This window comes from Thunnus maccoyii, chromosome 13 (assembly GCF_910596095.1).
Source record: "Thunnus maccoyii chromosome 13, fThuMac1.1, whole genome shotgun sequence".
In the NCBI taxonomy this organism is placed as follows: domain Eukaryota; kingdom Metazoa; phylum Chordata; class Actinopteri; order Scombriformes; family Scombridae; genus Thunnus; species Thunnus maccoyii.
In genome coordinates, this window is record NC_056545.1 from 8,818,879 (window position 1) to 8,842,755 (window position 23,877).

The 23,877-nt window shown below is 41.5% G+C and overlaps 1 protein-coding gene across 1 annotated transcript; it reads left to right on the forward strand.

Annotated features, from left to right (window-relative positions):
* Positions 1-923: 923 nt before the first annotated feature.
* Positions 924-17,908, forward strand: LOC121910085 (proline-rich protein 7). Its single transcript, XM_042431097.1, has 2 exons — positions 924-2,377; positions 16,070-17,908. Exons 1-2 carry the CDS (start codon positions 2,029-2,031, stop codon positions 16,657-16,659), a joined length of 939 nt encoding a protein of 312 aa, XP_042287031.1. The 5' UTR covers positions 924-2,028; the 3' UTR covers positions 16,660-17,908.
* The last annotated feature ends 5,969 nt before the right edge of the window (positions 17,909-23,877 follow it).

Here is a 23,877-nt window from a genome sequence, read left to right on the forward strand (position 1 = left end):
ACAACTCATCTCCACATAAGAACAAGTTTTAATTTAGTGATGTGAAAGTCTCCACTTAATAAATTATAACCAGGCTCGTTCGTTGGTTCAGCTCAGAGTTGTACAGATGGATGATGGGAGTTTTATTTCAGGTGTGATCGGTTACTGCACCTTGTTTTGTTTTGTTTTTGTTTATTTTACAAACCGCTTCCAGCTCACAGTTCATTTACTGTCATTTACATGTTTGTACTCTTGTTCTTCCTCGTCTCACTTTTATTGTTCTGTATGTCATCTTCTTCCTCTTCTTCTTCTTCCTTCTCTTTCTGTGTCATCTTCTTCCTCTTCTTCTTCTTCTTCCTTCTCTTTCTGTGTCATCTTCTCTGCTCCTTCATCATCATCTTCTTCATTTCCTTCTTTTAATTCTTACTTTTCTTCTTCTTCTTCTCAGTCTGTGTGCAGATTCCTGCTAACCCTGATTGTTATACAGCTTGTTGTGAGCAACAGTGCAGCCTCGGAGGAACAAGTGAAGTGATTCATGAGTTTTAAGAAAAACAAATAATCATGTGTCATGTTTTTTTTCCCTTGTAAAGTCTCTTGCACTACATCACGGTGTATATTTTCTCTGCGAGCTGCTCTCTGAAGTGTGAAACTGATATTTGCCCCCAGGGGGTCGGTGTCACAATCCTGCCTGAACAGCTGAGATTTATAACAGTGTGGCCTCTCCGCTGTTCTCACTGCTCCGACTTCTCACTGTGGCCGGCCGCCTGATTTAAAAAATATTGTCAGAATCTGTCCTCTGATAATCGCTGATGACGGTCTCGTCTCTTCTCTGTGTGTCTTTGTAGAGCAGCGTGAGGCCGAGGAGCCCTGCCGCCATCTGAGGGGGAAGAATTCGGCGTCCCCGACCGCGTAGATGGACCCCCCCCCCCCCCCCCCCCCCCCCCCTCCTCCGCAGCCCTGAAATTGATGTTTGCTGCTGATAAAAACACTGGGGAATGTGCAGAGGTCATCTGTAGTCCTGTGGAATAACAGCAAGTGTGTGTGAAAGTGTGTGTTTATCCTGGGATTCAGACACATTTCCATCTAAATGAGGAGAGTTTCAGGCTGATTTCTAAAACATCTGGACGGATACAGAAAAGTGGCAGAAAGAAAGAACGGTTTTCTTAATTTCCTGCATTTTTGCAACTGGAAAAAAAGCTACAACTGGAGTTTCCTGATCGAATGAAGAGATTTCTGACGTTTTTATACTGAATGTATTTCACTCTTCTGTGAATTTGGTGCTGTAACGCGCTAAGTTTCTCATTTCCAAAGACACAATTTGGATAAAAATCATAATTTTTTGGTCCATTCTCTTCTGTTGTGCCTTAAAAGTGTAACATCTTCTGATTTACAGTCATTTATCTCCAAACCAGGTGGACAAAACCGGTTGTTGGGACGCTACCGAGCAGCTGCCACTACTACCACAGCAATTAACCTCATCATTAACTTTCAAGTCCTTCGTGCAGGAAAAAAAAAAGAAAGTTTTATTTAATGAGAATACTAATTTATGTGATTACACACATTAGCAAAGATGCTGCTCTTTATTGACTGCCAGGCTTTCATCAACACAACACAAAAGACCGCAGAACGTTTCATATTCAGACATGTGACGGTTATGTTGCTGCAGAAAAGTTGCTACAGAATTTTAATGGATTTCCTCAACTGATCAGCTGATCAGATGTCCATGTGAGCTGTTTTCGTCTTTTATAACCTCTAAAGGAAATACTAATTTCTTAAAAACTCAATGAACAAAGCACAGACGTTATTTTTGAGACATTGTGATGATTTTTGAAGGATGTCGTAACTGTAACTGACTCGGTTGTTGCCAGTTTTTTAGTTCCCACCTTGGATTACAACCCGCAGGATATGTCTGCATTTTAATTTAATGTGCCAGAATTTGGCGTTTTGACTCTGGAGAGGTGAATCACAAGCTTGCCATCCCGTCCTGTGCGTCTGAAATCGTCTCTTCCTGCCTCGTGGGAGAACTCGTCGCCTGTCCCCGTCACTGCCATGGTGATGTCGCAGGGCACCTACACCTTCCTGGCCTGTTTCGCCGGCTTCTGGTTGGTCTGGGCGTTCGTCGTCATGCTCTGCTGTTTCTGCAGCTTCTTGCAGCGCAGGCTGAAGCGTCGCCGCGAGGAGAGGCTGAGAGAACAGTGTCTGCGAACTATGGAGATGGAGCCGCTCAGCTGTCAACCTGCAGGATACCTTCCTCCTCCACCTCCTCCTCCTCCAAATCCACCACCTACACAGCTGCCCAGGGATCCGCCGCAGTTCTGCCCTCCTCAAACTCTGCTGCCGCCAGTTCCTCTACAGGTTCCTCATCCCATGCCGCAAGCAAACTGGATCAGCATGCCAGGTAATGTTTGTAATTAAGTTCCTTGATCTATGTGCCATTCTGTTGATTTTCAAAGATCTGGTGAAAGCAGTTTTGATTTAATTTCACATGCATTTATTTCATATGTTTTTTTGGACGTATTAATTGTACTTTGAACCTTGAACGAGGCTGCTTCACCCAATGCTCTGAGGGGGTCAGCGAGGCAGTCGGAGGGCGTTTTCAAACCTATAATTCGCTTGTTCTGGTCTGAATCAGTGGATAAGATGGTAAACTTGGTTCAGTTTCCTTTTCACATAGAGTCCAAACAAACTAAAATGCATCACTACGGTCTACATGAGAACGTTCTCTCTGCTCATTGGTCAGATGTGTCTGGGGCGGGAGCAAGAACGTAAACACAGGAAGAAGGTCCTGAAGGCTCAGACGCATCCCAGCATTTTGCTCAAATTTGCAGAGTACGCCTAGTAGTTGGTCGGATCGATGTCGGATCACGTTCCAACCACAAACGACCTGCTCCAGAGTTTGTTTGGTACCAGACTGAGACCTCGTCCTCTAATGGTGCAGACACACTGGATCCATTGATGGATGTAAAGCTGACGGATCCTTTTAATTTTCTATGGAGAGCAGGAGATCCAGCTGCGTGGTGCATAATGGATACACAACTGCGAGTTGACTGACCAATCACTGCATCTGCATAATTATGACTCAACCTCAACTTTAATCAAATGAGTCCAGCACAACGGACTCGGCTCATGCTGATCAAATATGAATCAGGATTCTGTTACTGCGTTGTCTATTTCTCGCCTCAAATGTCTTCAGAAACACTGCGTGTACTGTTTAACTGTAATATGAGAAAATTTGTGACCCGGCTGCCATGTTGAAAACGGACAAGCCAAAACCAAACATCACTGTTTAGCGGTCCGGTGTGTCCTCACCGGAGTCTGTGTCAGCACGGACGATAAGCTCACGTCCGACTAAATTCTCATTGGTCGATTAATCTCCGTGTTATTTTCATAAGGAGAAAAGTGCTACATCAACAGCTTTCCAGGATTAATCCATTATTTTCTGCGGCGGGAGGGACAGACTAACAAATTACCTGTGAAAACAATGGGGGTGTATTCAAAACACCCCCGTTGTTTTCACAACTTTGAACTCGTCCAACGTAACGGAGACTGCTGGGTCTAACTGTACTCAACGTTTACTGAATCTGTGTTTCTTCTATAAGTATAACAACAAGAATCCTTTGCCATGCCCAAAAAAATATTTTTAATGCCAAAAATAACGTCAAATATCCGTTCATTCGGAAATCAGTAGTGTTTGGGAGTCTCTGTGCAGCGCTGCTCTGGTACGCGAGTCAACCTATGTGTCGTTGCCTAGGAAACTATTGGTACTATTGGTAGCATAACGCCGTTAAGGAATATGTCATTGCGTAGTACGTTTGTGTAGCGAGTAGGAAAGAGCGAGCGGCAGAGAAGTGACGGTGGATGCGAGCGGAGCAGAGGAAAAGGTCGTTAGTAAATTGTCTGTCTGGCAGTAAATGTACAGTACAGACTACAGTGTGTCAGTTAATAAATGCTAATAAGTCACGTCTGTTGTTTCCCCAAGTGCTGGAAAAGTAAAGAGGGTTAGCTCCAAAGTTAGCAACAATGGGTTAGCATAACCTGAAGATGCTAAACAGAGAAATGTGTGGCTGCTGAGTTCACTCTGTCCCGTTACATCCAACCTCCCCGTGACTAATCGATTAGCTGAAGATTATGTATGATTTCAGTCGACCAAGATTTTCTTTGGTTGACTACAGCCCTAGTCAGCACCATAAAGGGTCGCTGTGCTCTTATTTTGGTCTGCACCCGAGAACGATTGCCGTGTTCTGATCTTAACAAACAAATCGCACCAAGGAGGAAAAAAACCAACCAGGATCCCATTCAACTGGATTAAAAAGTCGAGTGTGAAAACGCCCTAAAGATGTGGAGGAATCTGTGTATGAGGAGGAAGATTTTAAAGATGCTGGGAGGCTGCGTCCGACATCACTCCCTGTACGCTATATAGTGCACTACATCTACCCTACACCATTTTACATTTATCCGCTATATAGAGCTCTCTTGATATGTTTTAATAGTTTTTGGACAATAAAATATAATATAAGATATATCAGGCAATTTGTTGACAATAATAAAATATAGAAAAGCACCAGTCTTATCCTTTCATGCGAGGTGTAAGTGGTTTCTAAGATACCAGCTCCAATGGTGCATGAAATAATCGGTGGTCAGAATTCACACTCAAAATATCAACTTCTGCATTCATTAGTTTCAACACTAAACTCACCGCAGGTCTTCTCCCAGTCAGGACATTAACTAACACTTCTCTACAGCTACAGCATGAAATTACTGACAAATACACACTAAAAGATACAACATTAGTGGATCTGTTGTCGTTGGCCAGAGCGGTGACTCAACAGAGAACACAACAAAGTAAAGACAGAGAAAAACATCCATACGAGTGATTCAGATGCAGACAGAAAGCAGAGTACAGGAGGAGGATTACATTATGCACCATGTCAGATTTTTTTTAGACTCTTCCCAGCTTCTACCTCCCTGCCTGCCGGGCAGCGATCCCCCCCCGCGGGGCGTCATGGTGACAGCTGCCGCTGAGACGTGGGCGATATCTGTGGAGGCTGAGTGGTGACAGAGAGCGAGCAACAACACTAAACCAAAAAAGAAAAAGAAAGACGAGAAGAAAGAGACGAGAGAGAGAGAGTGAAGAGTCAGCAAGAGCTCAGCTGGACGAGAGAAGGAAAGATTTTATATTTTTCCCCATATGTACGTTGAAGAGTTATTGGTGAATATATAAGTGATCCTTTCCCAGTGGTGCAAAGTACATTTACTTAAGTACTGTACTTAAGTACAAATTTGAGGTACTCTGCTTGAATATTTCTATTTTATGCTGCTTTATACTTCCACTCCTCTCCATTTCAAAGGGAAATATTTCACTTATTTCACCACTACATTTATTTTACAGCTTAAATTACCAGTTAACGTTACGTATTTTACAGAAAACACATATAAGCTTATAAAATACAACACATTTGCTAAGGTTAAACTAGTGGTTCCCAACCAATCTGGTTGGGAACCACTGGTCAGATCCGACCTTGTGTATTCTGACCACTGTTTATTTCATGCACCACTGGAGCTGGTATCTTAGAAACCACTTACACCTCGCATGAAAGGATAAGACTGGTGCTTTTCTATATTTTATTATTGTCAACAAAAGGCCTGATATATCTTATATTATATTTTATTGTCCAAAAACTATTAAAACATATCAAGAGAGCTCTATATAGCGGATAAATGTACAGACTTATTTGGACACAACCAATCTGGTTGGGAACCTCTTACAAAAAAAGAAGTTTTGGGCTCGTTGTCACATTTCAGATGTCGTTTCCCCTTTAAACTTCTCACATAGTTTCATTTAAGTAACTGTTCGGGGCTCAAACAGGTAAAATTATGGGGACATTTTACTGCAGAGCGAGTGCTTTTACCCTTTAACTACATTTTGCTGATGCAAGCACAGCCATGTCATCCATCTTTATGGTCTGACCGAGCGGCAACCTCCAGAGCTGTAAAATGAAGCCAATGTGGAAGTGCCAAAAACTGCAGTTCCTTGAATGGCCACTTGAGGCTCCAAAAGCGAGTCAATCCCCATAGACCCCCATGTTAAAATGCCCAACTTTACAGCAGAAATAAACATGTTTACAGCCTGGTACAAACAACGGTTTAGGTCTCTATAGCTAATTTCCTCTTTCATGACAACTGTACGGGGGTGAATTTTTTTTATAACTCACCCGTTTAAATTTTATTAAGCCGTAAAGTTCTGCATAATGAAGGACATGGCTGCTTTGAGTGACAGGTCCACCAGCCTCTAGGTGGATTGTTTCATCCATTGGGCCCGCCTCTTTGCTCATTTTTGATTGGCTGGGAGTTAGGCAGCGTCATGCACTGCCAAGATGGCGACGGCCGGAGAGGCTCACTTTGAGCTTCACAACCGCTCTTCAGAAACCAACGGGTGACGTCACGGTAACTACGTCCATATTTTCATACAGTCTATGCGTCTGACTGTTGCACAAATGATGTTATTGTTGTTATTCTTGTAGTACGCATGTAACTCTCATTTCAGTTAAATCTGCACATGTGGCGGTTTAGGACCTCAACGGTGTTTACACTGGAGCTAGACACATGTCACTTACAAACATGATGCGAACCATCAACACAAAAAGGTCGGATCTGACTTAAACATCAGAATTGAGCGTTAAGGCCTGTAATGTAAATGTAGCCTTTTCCATGCGTAGAGTTGTAAGAACCAAATAAAAACACAGAGAGAACAGAAAACCATCTTTCGAAGCTTGAGAGACATTTTTTTAGTTAGTTAATTTATAAAAGCCTCATCTTGTTGTGTTGTTGCTGCATTTGTGTGGATTCTGGCTTCGATACAGTTATAATACATTCCCGGTTTTTGACCTGCAAAAGGAGAGACTGATGTAGTTGTTGATCCAGCAACATCCCTTTGAATCATTCAACAAAATCTGAGAAGTGGGCCGATGATTCAGAGGTCTGTCACCTCAGTCATTTGGTTTAAATGCTCGTTTTTTCATTAACAATTGGCCTCATTTATGCAGTCGATGTTGGAAGCTGCCCAGTACTAAAACAGTCCGACACTGCAGGTCACTGAGCCGCTTCAGTTGAGTAGTTGGCAGTTCAGTGAATTGCTCAGGGGCACTCCAACACAGACTGAGAGTTTGCAGTCCTGAGCTCACCTTTCTCTAAACAAAAACCTGCCTGTTGTTCCTCAGCTTGAGCCATATTTTATGGAAATTCATTCATGAGTTTTGGGGACTTTCTGCTTCTCCCTCCTGGCTGAGATAAACATGAGGAAACTTAACTTTTCAGGAAGGAATTCAATCTGCAACCAAGAAAGCTAGCAAAAAGTTTTCCACAAGACATTTGAATTGTAAAGATTTAAAATTGCAACTGCAGTGAAAATTTGTGCCGGTTGTGAGCAGCATTAGCATAAAGTAAAAGCACAGGTCAATTAAAAGTTGAAAATTGTGCCTCAAGTCTGTCTTCAATCTGTTTATTCATGTTCGAAATTTGCTGCTGTTCATGTTGTTGTATCTAATATAGAAATTTGGAGAGAAAGGATAAATCTTTTTTCCACAAAGAGAAAAAACAAAAAAAAGAATCAGAAGGCTGAGAGAGATATGATGGAGGAGGAACAGAATAAAAAATAAGAAGGATGAGAAGGAAAGAGAGATTACTGGGAAAGCTTCAGTGGCTAAAAGAGAATCAGCTGCTGTCAAAGATGCTTAACGAGCAGAGACAGACAGTAAAGTATGAAACAAAAGGTTGGCAGAGTCTCGGTCACAAAGCAGTCAGGGTGAGACTGATGAAGAGGGTTAGTATCCAGGCAGCAGCACAGCGAAACAGAAGCAGGTTCTGACCAGCTGAGTTCAGCGGAGGACGGAAAGAGAAGCCAGGAGATGTACATACGGAGTGGAGTGGCTTCACCCTTTAAGATCTGTTGCTACTAGGTTTATCCGTGCGCACAGTCATGAAGATTTTCTTTCCCACCACTGTACACCATACGGTTGCCTCTTTCAGGTCCTCATCTACATCATATAACCCCGTCAGGACCTTAGCTTTGCTCCCAAATTTTTTTCAGCGTCAAGCAACAAGTGAAGAATGGAAAAGAAGACAAAGAAGTCCAGCCGCTCTGATGCTGTCTGCTCTGAGTCTTGCCTCGGCGCTAAGCACGCCAGGCGAGTCCTGGTTCTGCAGGCCGCCTGTCAGTTCTGTCTACGCCTGCCTGCGGAGGAGCAGCAGCGGTGAGCAGACGCCCTAACGGCACTGCAGGTGTAGGGAGGCGGTGATGGAAGCTGGGCTGACCACAGCAGTGTCCCTCTGGAGGACGAGATGGACACTTCAGTGGCAACTTCCCAGATATCCTGGAGGAGGACCCAAACGGCGGGCTCAAGTCAGACGACTCAGCTCCCTCCATCTTGAGCTCTCCCCTGGTTTTCCCAAATCCCCGTTGGGAGACCCGGAGTCTGATGACAAGGGCGGGGCTCCGCATCTGTGTCTCTCCCCGCCCTCACCGTGGTCAGTATGCCAGCCATATTCTGGCCACCAAAGGACTTTTCCAGGACTTGCCGGGCAATATCAAGAAGACGGCAGATCTGAAGGGCATTGCAATGCTGGCAGACCAAACTGCACCTGCTCGCGGCCTCTTACGCAGGGACATTTACGACCAGGAGCCACCGGCCAAACGTTCATGCAGCATTTTCCGATCCTGGAAAACTGAGAGTGCCAGTGTCCAGGTACAAGCCTTTTACAAAAGTCCACAGGGATACGGAAAGAAGGGTTTCCCACCATCCTGCCGCAAAAGCAGAGCCTAGCTACCATACTTCTTCCCAAGGCAACCTTCTTAAGAAAGCGCAAGCCATCGCCGCCAACTCCTTGGGATCAAGTTTACGCTTGTCTCTCTGACCGTTCACACCAGTGTGCCGCTCAGATTGACGCAGCTCAAAACAACATAGTGCTGCTGTCCTCAGCTGTCTCTCCTAAGGCCACTAAGCCCGGGACTCTTTCCCCGGAGCTAGCCACAGACATCAGGAAGGCTATGATTGCTGCCCTGACTCTCGCCATGGCGACCACGGTGGCTTCATCCAGAAAAATGGTTTGGCAAACTATAAAGGAAACGGAGGAAAGGGATTATGCAGGAAAGGGATCAGGGTTTTGTTCTACTTAGATGAACTAATCCTTATGGCCCCCCCTCCCAGCATTAGCAAGACAGCTAAGAAGACACGACATTTAAGTAAGACGACTACCTGACAGGTAGACTAATCCTACCTGCTCAGCACCAAACAGCAGGCAGTTTTTGGTGAAAAAAGGGAACATCCAGCAGATAGAGAGCCAGGAGTAGGTGGAGATTGAACCAGAACCAGAAAACTTAACTCAAATTAATGTTGGTGTTTAAATTGGAAATTGCAACTGAAGGCAAAAAGCCCAGAAACAAGCAGAAAGTGAAAGTGGCTGCAGTATCAGCAGCGAAGACACGAGCGTGCACTGACAATATTCAGTCTTGTATTGCTGGCAAAAGAGTGGTAGACAGGAAAGAAAATGTGAATATGAAAATATGCTTTCAAAGATCTGAGACTATTAAAGGAGTCAGCAAAACCATCATTCATTAGAGTTTCTGGCTTCAGAAACACAGATTTCATGCATCAGTCAGCTGTCATCCTACACAGCCAGCATGTGTTGCTCTGACAGGCTTTTTGTACCCGAGTCCTGACCCAGACTGGGAACAGCTTCCTCCACTGCAGCCGCCTGCAAGTTTTTAATGGGAAAATCATGCTTGTGTGTTGTTTCTGCTCTGGTGTTGCTTTTAATAACACCTAATTGTTATACTGAGTAGTTGGTCATTATCAGAAAATTACACTCTTCAACATTTGAACAAAAGATTTGACATTCATGGTCCACATAAAGATTTTTCCTGTGGCGCCATCGTGATATTCACATGGAGGGAAACGTCTCAACAACACTCTAATGGATCGCAGTGAAAGCTGGTGCATATATTCTGTTCCCATCAGGATGAATTGACACACTTTGCTGCTGTTTTCTTTCTCATCTAGTGTCATCATCAGGTCAAAAATGTAAATTAAATCCAATACCTGCAAATTACTGCTGTTCTCACAGTGCCGTTATCTCTGCTGTAGACTTTTAAACCCCATTCAGACAGGATGAACATCGCAGGTGGAGGTGTGGGATTAAATATTCACTGTGCTCTTAGTTCTCTTAGTTCTGGGCGGCATTTTAACCCTGGAGAAATGACAGGAGCCAAAAAGCCTCCCCAGGGGAGCGCCGGAGAGTTGAAAGTGAAGCAAAGATACTCCGTGAGGTGACTTTTAGGTCAAAAATCCTTCTTGGACTCGTGACTCAGTCAAATCTGAACACACAGACACGAAACACATTTTGATATCATTGAGTATGACTCACATTTCCCAAAGACATCGTTGTCTGCGACGTCTATTGCCAATAAACCTCCATAAATCCACCTAGAAATCAGAAAAGAGGCTTCAGAACTTGTCTGAGAATCATCATATTTTTAAGTTTTCTGATAGTTGATAGTAACAGCTGATTCAGCAGACTTTTAATGGAGACAATTTCACAAAATTTAAACAAATATCAGTGTCTTGAAAGATAATTGTGTCCACCTGTTGTGGACATTAAAGCCCAGTTGATAAGCATTTATGGGGTCTTGCTTTCCTGCAATGTTTACTTTTACTTAAGTAAAAGTACAGAAGTTTAATAAGCTGGCTGCTTTTAGAGTGTTATTTTATTATAACATATTATGTAGTTTGTTTTTTATCACTAACAAATACATGTAAGAGCATTTTAATGTTGTAGTTCATCAATGTGGAGCCAATTTCAGACTAATAGTAATAGTACTGTATTATATTATGTAAGTGTATCATATGTTTTTTACAGTAATAATAATAATACACTTAATTTATTTAGAACCTTTCACAACACTAACGCAGCTCAAAGTGCACAACATGTCTTTTAAAATGAACAGAGCAGAAAATTTAAATAACAATGTATTTTATGTAAAATCTTACGTACTTAGTTACTTTCCACCACTGCTTTCCTGATGGTTTTTGTATTAGCTCCCAAATAGTCGAAGTTAGCATGTTTCCATCTAGCAGATTAGCACAAACATCTCTTCTTGCAGAAATAACTCCTTCTTTAAAATACAAGGACGTCGCTCCAGACGGGATTTAAAGGTGCAGTGTGTAGAATTTAGTGGCACTTGGTAGAAATGGAATATAAGATTCATAAGTATGTTTTAATTAGTATATAATCCCATGAAAATAAGAATGGCTGTGTTTACGTTACCTCAGAATTAGCCTTTGGTGTTTTTTGCAAGTTTTGTGGCCACCGTAGGTTCTCCTGCACGCTTGCAACCTCACCGCTAGATACCACTAAATCTTACACACTAGTCATTTAAATTACAGTGAGTTCATTTAGGTAATTTCAGCTGTAATTATTACTGGAGGATGAAATATTACCCATATAAAATACTGACAAGTAGGCAAAATCATCCCACCACCCCTGCAGACATTAATCCCGTCCGAATGGGGCTTTTGTCTTATTTTACAGTAGCTGTCACAGATACATTCGTGCCGACATCTCTGTATCACACTACATACAATCAATATACTGGAGCCTCACAGAACTGGCTGCTGGTTCAAAGGAACCCCCCCCTCTGATCCCCCCCCAAGTGGAAACATCAACCCATATGTTCCTCCTGACATTGTTCCTGTGCGGATGATGTTTATTTAAAGCCGTCCTGGCAGCTGGTCTAACTGTTTACAGCAGTACAGAGCTGATAAACAATGAGAGTCTGATCCTGTAGGCATCTGTAAGGCATGATGGAGGAGTGATGGGATTGTGGTCCAAGCACGCACACGCACACACACACACACACACACACACACACACACACACACACACACACACACACACACAAAGACATATCGTTTTTGCATCCATAAATGCATCCATCTCTATGGCAACAGTTCAACAGTTGTTTTCCAACACTATGCTGTTTGTTTTTAGGCTTTAAATACAGTAGGTCCTTTCTGGGGAATGATATGTGGATTTTCTTTTTCTTTGGTTGTAAAATTACCCACATACACGCTCCAGACTGACCATCCCGCCTCCCCTACAGACATAAATCCAGTCTGAATGAGGCTTTATTGTTATTTTTCTCTCTGTTAAACTTGGGTCCTTTTTAAGTTTTCAGGCAGAGAAAGTTTGCATGTAATGTATGTTAGTATGAAAACATTAAAATAACAATAAAGTAACGTAATGTTAATATGATTCCTGCTTTAACTGCTGCACAGGTTATTTGTAATGTTAGCATTTAAAAGTCCTGCTGTTTCCTCATAATATACTAGACACTTGACTGTGATGTATACACGAAATACAGGATTTAATCAGTATTATTGATCAGCCACACAGGATACTGAAATGAGACTATATACACCTATGCACAAAAATGATAAATGTAACAACACAATGCATTTTGCACTCAAACACACTGAAATTACACATCAAACTGATCACCAAAGCATTGATCACAGCCTCACAAACATTGTCACTCTTTATTAAACAGGCTTAAACACACAGTAACGCAGTAGTTTCCATCCAAACGTAGCACAAATTTAAACCGAAATTTCAGAAAATCGATTAAAGAAAATGCAAAAATAATGTGCGATTCCATCCGCTACTGTTTTGTGAATATTAATAGTTGAGTAGAAGATGTAATTAACAGAGCGACAGTCAGAGCTGAAGTGATGGAAAACACATCCTGGTGACGGAGAGCATGTATATACAGACAGGTATCGAACGCTGCCCAGAGACGAAGAAGAGAGCTGAAAAACATCTGCCGCCATGTTTTCGTCTCTCCAGCGGGGCCGAAGCTTCAGGGACATTTAAGTCACATACTTCCTCGTTGTTTATTTGCTAAATCTGTTTCTACTGCACTGGGGTTAGTGTCCACCGCATTTTGCTTTTCCACCACATCCAAACGTAAACAATATTTTGACTTTCCAGCATTTCCACTCATGTTTTTTTATGCCTTTTTTATGTCTGACCATAAAACAAGTGCTTTTCCCTGCAATTTCAGTGTAAAATCATCCAGCGCCTCTATAAAATTCAGGACTCTGATCAGATCTCTGAAGCTAACGGCTAATTCTGCACTGTGAGCTAACGAAGAGATTTCCTTCTTTGTATAATGAACATTTATTACTCATTAGTTTTTATGATTCGTGCAGTTTAAGGCCCACAGAAGATGGAAAAGCTGCAAACTTTTACTTAGTTACTGTTGACATCTCAGATCCAGTGAAGAAGAGCTTGTGCACCATTTCAACAGATATTGATCAGTTGTTGCAGAAAACGGCTTTAAGTTTGATATCCGTAGCCCGAGGAGGTTTTATCCCTTCATACTGACAGTACATTGACTCCACAGTTTTACATTAAGCCCACAGACCTTCTGTCAGTGCAGAGATATTTCAGAAATGTTGCAGGAACAAACTTGTTTGTTTTTCCAAATCATATTTTTGTGTTTATTTTCACCGCAGTGCAGCTAACGCACTCAGTCCAGACCCAAATCCACACCAACACCGTCTCTCTAATCACTCCTCATTCACTACTCCTTACACAACAGACACTACAGTGTGCACTAAATTGAGACTGCAGATACTAATGAATCATCATTTTGTGTCATCACTAACAAGTGTCGTGCTCACATGGAAAAAAGAAATGCGTTTGATTATTGGATTGTTCCCAAAAAGTATTTTATGTCTGCATTGCAGGAATATTTGAAGACACTCTGTTATGCAGACATTTTACACTTGTACACTGAAATAAAATGGACATTAAATATAGTACAATATATAGTAAATAGGGAGCAATTTCACTGTCTGACCTGAACTATCGAACGATCGAAGTGCATTTGATGTGTTTCTTGTTGCACAACCTGCTGCACTGCAGTTTCTCTGACTCGTAGTTCAATCAGGAGAGACAAGCCAATGAAGCCAAAAGAAATGTTTATTATAGAGGTGATATAGATGATAAAGTCTCGACAAAAGTCTTTGGCACCAGACTGGTGGTGTGTGTGTGGCTGACGACTTCTGCTGCGACCAATAAGGCTGATGAGGATGATGACCGGGCTGTGATGGGGAGATAGTGAGGAGCAGCAGCATGAACGCAATAAAAGGCAGAGAGAGAGAAAACAAATTTGAAGAAGACAGCCGCAAGACGACGAAGGCTGACGTCAGATGGTTTGAGAAATAAAACTACAGACCTGAGCATGCATAAGATCCTGACTGAACTTTCGCTAAAGCTTCTTCAGAGAGACACAGAAAATGCAAAACAAGTGAGTCTAAGGTTTTGAAGCTCAAAGTGAGCTGCTCCGGCCGTCGCCATCTTGGCAGTGCGTGACGCTGCCTAACTCCCAGCCAATCAAAAATGGGCAAAGAGGCGGGCCAAATGGCTGAAACAAGCCACCTAGCGGCTGGCGGACCTGTCACTCAAAGCAGCCATGTCCTTCATTATGCATAACTTTACGGCTTAATAAAATTTAAACAGGTGAGTTATAAAAAAATTCAACCTCCGTACAGTTGTCATGAAAGAGGAAATTAGCTCTAGAGACCAAAAATGTTTTTTGTATCAGGCTGTAAACATGTTTATTTCTGCTGTAAAGTTGGACATTTTAATATGGGGGTCTATGGGGATTGACTCGCTTTTGGAGCCTCAAGTGGTCGTTCAAGGAACTGCAGTTTTTGGCACTTCCGCATTGGCTTCATTTTACAGCCCTGGAGGTTGCTGCTTGGTATGTAGCCTAAAAGTGTGTTTGTTATGATCTACGTTTTTTGTTTAGATTGAGTCTATAAAAAGAAAAAAACTTGGTTTCATCCATATCCATAAAACTCCCAGGCGTTTTCTTCTAAAGTCATTGTTGATGTTTGTGGCTGTAATCTGTGCGTTCGCTCCTCTACGCTTAACCTGCAAACATCCAGGACTTCTGGGAAACATTAAAGGCCACTAAAAACATAAATATTGAATAAACAACGATATCAGATCTGTTTTCAGAAAACTCCCGTCCTTATCTTAACATATGAAGCGAGCCCCAAAAAAAACCCAGACTCACAACATATCATTTGAGTCCACATAATGTAATCAATCAAAAATGTAGATACTTTCATAGTTTTAGGTTATATTGAGTTAATTTGTTGTTAAGTTGTGTTTTATCAAACTGCACATCGAAAACATTATAGGAGTACTGTAAAACTGTAACCAACTGTTTCATCATCAGTTATTTTCTTTCAGTGCCGCCAGGATTTTGCATTTTTTTGTGATTATTATTAAAATAATTTTGCAGCGGCTTTTCTCAAAAATTGCGACACAATTTGCATAAGTTTATTTGCTCTTTTTGTGGTAAAATTGTGATAACTTGGAAAAATTGCAAGCAAATGAAAATAATGTTGATTTTTAAAAAACTACTAGCAATGAAGGGTCACATGTAATTACTAGCTTTGATAAAAAACATACTGCATATCAGAGAAACAACTCAGTGATCATTTTTTAATGTATTTTCTTAAAATGAGAACCATGGGCTCAGAGTTATATATTAATATTTGTAGTTGCTTCTGCTCCTTATTTTATGTGGAAAAGTTCCAGTAATTTAAAAAAATGAAAATGAACGCTCTCGCAAATTTTGCAGAGATTTTTTGAATTTGCATTAATTATTGCAATCACAAAAATCACAATTGTTCTTAAATAATCGTTGATTGTTAAGTATATACAATATTAGAAAATAGTGAAAAATGGTGATCATTATTCTCTGAAGCTCAAGTTAACATTATTATTATTCAGATGACTTGTCTGATCAACAGTCAAAAAACACAAAGATGCTGAGTTTACCGTTGTGGAAAACTGGCAAATATTCACATTTGAGAAGCTGTTATCAGAGTTTTGGGCATTTTTTGGCCCCATAGTTAATTTTAAGATTAATATGAGATTGAAATTATTAGATTTATATTTTCCTTTAACACACTTTGTTGCGATTGATCTTAACTCCGTGTTTCTTCATTTTTTCCAGACACAGATATATTAGGGAAGCCGCCCTGTTATGAGGAGGCGGTCCTGATGGAGGATCCCCCTCCGCCATACAGCGAGGTCTTGGCCGACCCGCGGGGGGGCACCTACCTGAAGCCGTCCCCGCTCGGAGCAGCACCTCCACCTCTCCGGGAACACCAGGATCCTCCTCCGGTGTTCACATCTGAGATGAGCAAGCTTCCCGCAGCGGCTGTGTTTCCCAACCGGGCTTACTCCTCCCTGATACGCTTGCCTTCGTCGCAGCGCTGGGACTCCCTGGGTCACCTCCTGTCCAACATGGACCTGAACCACAGCAACCTCACCCCGCCGGGGGCCCGCTCCCTCCACGCTGCTGCTGCGATGGCTACCATGCCCCGCCGAGAGCACAGGACTCAACATGATGGACTTGGGCTTCGAGGTGGAATACAAGGACTGCAAGGGGGGATAGACGGACTACATGGGGGGATACATGGATTCCAAAGGGGGTTCCAGGGGTTTCAGGGCCTTCAGGGGGTGCATGGACTAAGGGGCTTGGAGCCCAGCTGTGGCCTGCCTACAGCCTTCCCCCTGCTAGGTCGCAGCACTGCTGTCTAGCCAACCATTAAGTTCCCTGAAGAGCCCTCTAGCAGGAGACCTCCAGTGTAAAGACAGACTTCCTGTCTACTCCGTGTTTACAGCACTAACACACTAGAAGTAAAGATTTAATTCCCTAAAGAGGGAAAAAAAGGGGTTCTAGTGCTGCAAAGAAGTCAGGAGTTCAATTCCCCGTGCATCTCTGTGGGCGTAGGCTACCACTTATTCTGCCGGGATCGCAGCTCTCAGCCATCCGTGTGGGTAAAGGAGAAAATTACATACATATTGAACCAGTGCTGCTGAGTCATACAGGTGTCACACTGAAGCTAATTGAGTCAAGATTCTTTGAACAGCAGAGGAGGCGAGAAAAGAACCAGTAACAAGGCAGAAGACGAGCAAATCAAGCAAGGAGCACAGCTGTTTCTCATGTCACACTCTACTTATTTTCATCCCTCCTCTCCTCTCCTCTCCTCTCCTCCTCTCTCTGTGCCTGAGCAACCTATTGTACGAGGCCGTTGCCATGGTTCCCAGGAACTCTGTTGCCCACGACGACCTCTCCTCTTTTATCTGCTCTGATTTTTAAAGACTCTGTCCACAGCTTGCCTCCTCTTAAAGACTGAGAATATTAATACTTGCAAAAAGAACATGTGGTGACTTTCGGTGGGACGTTTGTGACTTTAGTTTTCACAATACTAAAGGCAGAGTACAACAAGCTAGCCAGAGAACCAAGCATACTTGGATTGCATTTTGTAACATGCTGCTTTGTTGTTTTCACTGTTGTATTTACTACAAATTGCTGTAGTTCAGCCTCTTAAGTGGCGGTCCTCAACATGGAAGTTATAGCCCTCCTGGTGGTGACAGGATGACGTTGGCTTGGTCATTAGAGTGGAAACATGTAATTTTTCATGTACAAATTTACTATCATTCTTTTAAGCTATGTGACAAACGCCTTTTCTCTTGTGAAATAAAAAACATCCACTCTATTCTTCTTCTAATAATTTATGAAGTAAAAAACAAGGCCAGAATGGGAAAATAAAATTCATTGTTTGATGTTAAAATACATTCTTCTGAGTGTTTTTATGTTCACTGCAAGGAGTTGTACTTCTCGTATTTAAGATCTCCTACAGACATGTTTTAGGAAATATAGGAATATTCTGCTTGTGTGGGTATTCTACTAAATAAATAAATAAAATTACATCTCTCCCTCTCCCACTGAAATTTCAAAAGCTAATTCTCATCAAGCAAAACATCTCTCTTCTAAAGAAATATCTGGCCCTGAACCCTTTCTGAATCTCTTCCTATAGTAATTCTCTGTGGTTATCAACATTAATTTATTAAATGCAGTTGTCAGTGAGCATCAGTGTCAGGGGCGTCATGCAGTCAGTTTTTTTTTAGGGGGCACAGTTTCACAATACTTATGTTAATGTTCACACCAAACTACGTTGATACCAGTAATTATCTGCTTTGGCTTCCATGTTTATAATCTAACTGCCCCCGTATTAGTAACAATCTATAATTACAATACAGTTATTAACACCACATTGCATTTAATAGCAATACTGAGCAAGAAAATGTTGATGAAAAGGCTTTAAACTCGGAGCTAATGTTAGCTAGTTAGCTAGCAGTATCGTTGATTATTTAACGTCAAGTAAAGAAAGCTGCCAACTCTCACCCATCGACCGTGAGACTCACGCATTTGACACTTTTCACTTGCTGTCACGCCACACACGTCCATTTTCTCACGCAGTTAAAGACAAATTCATAACTGATAATGTCGTGGAACAAAAAGAGGACACTGACAGCGCACGGACAGACAAGACAGAGCAGCACAGCGCAACAGCAGCGAGTAATTCAGTGAGAAATATACACAAATGTATATTGTTATCTCAGTCAGCGTCTCTTCCTCTCCTCTTGCGCCGTGCACACACAGGCCGGAGTGAACTACGTCAGTGCAAAGGCTGTTTCTCAGGTGGAGCAAGGTTGGATGGGATGACTAACATTTCCTGTCCTGATCCACCCAGTTATATATTGTTCTTGATGCATTCTTGGTTTGGTTGGTTGGCACCCTCAATTTATCTAATCTAGACTAGTGCAGGTGGCTGTTTCTTGACTTTGTCCAAGAGTTTAAGTGGTGTAGAAATGCAGGAAATTTGTTTTAAATTACTTTATTTTTTTCTGTGGGAGTAACTTTCCAAGTTTGCTCCCCAAATTGAAAACATAACCAGGTGCCCGTACATAGACCTGTTAACTTCTATTTCAATAGACCTGAGAGACAAAAGTAGGGAGTACTGGATGATGGGAGTGACTTGGTGAGGAGCATAGATCTGGGACAAAACAGGACAAAAGAGATGTTCTCCAGCTCTCTAACATACTCTTCTGACCTCTGTACAAACCGCTGAAATTCTCAGATAAATTACTCATCAGATTATTTTTGTCCTTTTTTTCCTCTCTGCTTCTCTCCACTATAAATTGATTTTTAATGCCTGCATCTGCCAATTAGCAGACCCTTGAATGAAAATTGTTAATTTCAGTTTCTTTCTGAATCACTCCACTCTTACCTCCCTCTCCTCCTCCTTTTATCTTTCCTCCCTTCACTTTTCCACATGCATCTCATCCTTCATTAGTGTCGGATGCAGCATTGAGTGGCGAGAAAATAAAATCTGCCATCATCACTAGCGTCACGAAGGCTACTCTGCCTCTTGCTGTGCTCAAAACAACTCACTCATGTCCCTTCATCTCTGCCTGTCACTCTGCAGTGGAGGCTTCCCAGAAAGACTCGAAGTGATGGAAGTGAAGGGGAATGCAGCTCAGATGTTTCTAAATCCTCAGATTCTGCAGGTGTTTCTGTGTCTGTGCCTCTGCTGACAATTAATAAGCTGCCAGACAACAAAGAAGACAATAGTTCAAAAGGTCTCCTTGGTTTCAAATGTGTAATTAAATTTTAAAAACAAAGTTTGATACAAATGAGAATTTTTTTTTCTTTCTTCTTAACGCATGTGCTATTTGATTAAATTCCAGATAAATTTAACGGAGGACGGATTCCTGCAGTGGAGCTAAAGGTATTGTTCCCTTAATGCACAAAGCTTGACTTGAAAGGTGACTGTTTCCCCGCTGTTTGTAGGCAAATCGGTAATTTGACTTTTTATGGTCGGTTTATATAACATATAAAATGAAAGCACATACACAAAATGGCACATTGTCGTTAAATTGTCAGCTGATGCATTTGACGTTGACGTTATAATGACGCTAAGTTTGAGCTTATGAGTTTGAGCTCCTGCAAATGGCTCCTGCTGTTTTTCTTGTTACATCAGTGATTTCAAACAACTTCACTGTTTACGCATGGTCATCATAAGTGGAACGCACTACATGATCAGCTGAAAAAGTTCTGGATTTAGCAGTTTAGCCAGAAGCAACATCCGCAGATCTCAGGAGTCGGTTGCAGCAGCTGTTTGTAAGTTCAAACGTAGCCTCATTATAATGTAAGTAAGTAAATGCAGATTTACACATCACTAAACTAAAACCAGTCACATCACACAAACTAGTTGTTCTGTAGAGATGAGTTGTTACAAAATATTTACAGCTGTTAACTGCAAGTGGAACTGTTGTGTAAGCTAGCTGAATGAACCAACTGACAAGGCTAACGTTAGCTTCCTATGAGCCGTTAATATTGATGAGTGAAATAGGTAGTATGGAATATGATCGTCATATCTGACCTGACGCTTTACATTTCACAAAAAAACACACACTAAATTTAAAATTACTAATCTTTATGCCATTAACATTAGACTAAATGATCAAATAATGTTAGTTAGCTCAGCATAATCGCAGATTTCCCTCTCACTGTAAAAACACACATATTTCTCTATGTTGTGGATATTTTGAGCGATGGTCAGCACCTCAGTGGAGAACTGAAATAACGAACATCGAAGTCATCTGCAGTGCACCGCCGCTGCAAAATTATGAGTGCTGCTGCTAAAATTTCAGACGATCATTAATATCAACGGGCTACTAATGATTTTCATTCGTACAATGTGTGAGCACAAAAACTCTGTGTTATTGTGGATTTTTTTTAGTCATCCTCCCTCTCTTCGTTCTTCAAAGGACATCTATGTGAAAGGTACAAGAGTAGCGTAGCTCCGTTAAGGAATAAGGCAGTGCGTGTGTGTGTATGTGTGTGTAAATGTGCGTGAGTAGTTGCACGAGCACAAAGGGCGACCAAAGGAAAAGTTTAGCAGTAAGTCGTCAATCTGGCAGTAAATGTACAGTACAGACTACAGTTTGTTAGTTAATAAATGCTGCAGTTCCTCAAGACAAAGAAAATACTCATCTAGGGGGTTAGCCCCGAAGTTAGCAACAACGTGTTAGCTTAACTTGACCAGGCTCACTTAAGGTGGACTGACTTTTAAGGTGGACTGCAATTCTCATTGTCTCATTTAGTGTCAATATCAGCCACTCTTAAACAGAGAACGTCTCTTTCTTGAGTCCCCCCCCCCCACCGCCGCCGCTCCAAGGCAGTCAACCTAGGGGAAACACTGATCTGCTGTCTCTTTCCGTTCTGCCCCCTGAAAGTCTGACTCTTAGTCTTTAAACTAAGCAGATCAGCCTACAATATGAAAAATTAGTCGAATTGTTTCACTAGTTTCTAAACAAGGGACTTGTTTATACCCGTGTTTGTTCAGGTCACTGTCAGCACATTCTGGTTTGAATGTCTGACTGCGTCAATAGAATCTACACATCCACCTATCTGTGTTGTCTGGGAAGGCCTCTCCGACCTTGGTAACCATGGCAATGCTGATTCACCCTTTATCAGAGAGGTTTCTGCTTTCCCCAAAACAGACACAGAGGAGAGGAGAATATGTCTCCTTTCTGCTTAAGAATTACAGTGTGACCTCAAGGCCCAAGCTTGACCCAATGCAACCCAATTTTTAACCCCTAAAGATGGAAAATTCCATAACACTCTAGATATGCAGATAGAAATAAAAAAGTCAGACCTACATTCACAAGGGATTGGCAGTTAAGTGTATTTTATCTTACATAAATATAAAATGGCTAGTTCTGTTCCTTGATTATGATTGGCTGAGTGGCGTTCAAGGCCGTTGTAAAATACACTATAAACACACCTGCGACTGAATTACAACAGTATTACTGTGCCAATTAGTCTACTGTACAAAGAGTTTCAAAGTGTCAGATTTTGACAGACGGACGCTGTTTTTTGTGGGGCAGTGCACCCAATAGTCGGTACGGAGGACTGACCGGGTTGCAGCGACTTTCCCCGTATAAATTCGGGGCACCTGTCCAGAATCAAACACCCTTGTACCACCAAAGAGGAGTGCTAAAATAATTGAACACTACTTCAACAATTGCAAAATTAAACATGTTTTAACATTTAAACATGCTTGACTAGCCTGATTAGCATACTTTCCACTGTCTGCGTGTTATTTGGCAACCTGCTTGTTGCAGAGCGACTACATTACTTGGCAGAGGAATGATTATTTTTTGTTGCTGTGCATTTATTTTATGAAACCTTAGCAGGTATATATAGTAACTGTTTTATAAAACCAATAAGCCACACGAGGCTGTGGTTTACAGTTATTTTAGAACAGCTAATTGGGTGTTAGGCACTCAACGCCCTTTAGCTGTTATTGCTTTATGTTGGCGGCTAAAACTGTTATTTCTGGAAGTTATGTTTCAGCTGGTGATGCTAATGTCACCACCTGTTTACATAGTTTAGCTGCTCCTTATCGGACAGCGCTACAGACACTCAGGTAAATCAGAAGTAGAAGAAAATTTATGCACATACTTAGTGATGGATTTACAAACAGCTGGGGCAACACAGCCCTGATTCATGTCATTCATTACGTGGCCCGAGATGAAACATAAACAAAAGTCAACATAAAACATAAACAGAGCAGTTTTCTACCTGACAGCAGGTGAATCAGTGTTGATTTAACAGATCATCAAATATGACATTTACACAACATTTTAAAGTATTGGTTGATTTTACAGCCTCAGACAGAAAGCGACAAGCAAAGCAATTTGTTTAAATGTCAGATCCTCTCAGCCCTTCTCATTCCATACCGCCACAAAATAATGGTAATAATGGTTTGAAATGATTGTAATTATTTCCATCTCTGGCTTCCATCAATGTAGAGAGCCTCAATAACCATGTTGCAGGTAAAAGGATGGTTGTTCAAAACATTTTCTCAAGCATTTGTTTTGGATTTCCTTCTGTCTCCTGAGGGCTGTACTACGAAGCGAGATTAGTGGGTTAGCGAGGTATGTTGAGCATAAAGCCAGGGTTTTCAATGTCACAAAGATGGCTCTCTTTTATCCTGGCTACATCACCATGGTAACTTATACTGCAAACTTAACCTGGTCCGGAGCAGGTTAAAAAGCGCTGAACTTTCACTAACCACCTGATTTCCTGCAAAGTCCGTTAAACACTGCTGGGACTGCAGCGATTAGAACACCGATTAGAAAACTGATTAGTCTTTTATCATACTTACCATTGATTTGATGTGTCATATTGTAAATTTGTAATGGTGCAAGAGGTTAGGGTTAACTTGTGGGATGGGTACTAGTACTTATTGATATGTAAACATAAAATATTCATGTGGATATGCACATGACAAGCATCATGGCTGAAACAGAGGGATGTTAATGAAGGAACATTGAGAACACCTGTTGTGGATGGAGAAGAGAGCTGTGACCCCTCATTTAGTTTACATAATGAGTCCACTTCAGTCCTGAAGGTGAAATGGAGATGGAAGTGGAAAAGACACAATAAAGGCTCAATATTGATGCTGCATTGTAAAATTCTTACTTTCTGAAAATTATTTTAAACAAATGAGACTGTGGTCAAACCATATCAAACTATATGTTTATCAAACCAAACAGCACTTAAACACACAAACCCTGTTTACCACTATCATCTATCCAAGCTTTGACTATTTTGCATATTTTGCTTTAATTTGAGAAAGTAAAGATTAATCAACACAACATTATTTTTCTTCATGACATTTCCCCTTTTTTTTCTGTAAAACAATTCAGCAGAATTTCCTCAGAATCTGCTCTGCTCTTTATGGATCCAACAAATTCTCTGCTTTATCCAGGATCATATATGTAGATTTCCATAAACCTTTGGGAAATCAGAAATAGCCCTATGGGGCCCAGCTGAAACAAGTACTGACATATCATCAGCTTTTAAGTTGACATGTTGAAATTGTTAGCAAACGGTTG

Excerpts from the sequence above, each read along its gene's own strand:
- LOC121910085 (XM_042431097.1), top strand. The coding sequence starts at position 2,029 with ATGGTGATGTCGCAGGGCACCTACACCTTCCTGGCCTGTTTCGCCGGC. Across the intron at positions 2,378-16,069 it reads AAACTGGATCAGCATGCCAG|ACACAGATATATTAGGGAAG; the intron begins GTAATGTTTGTA and ends CATTTTTTCCAG.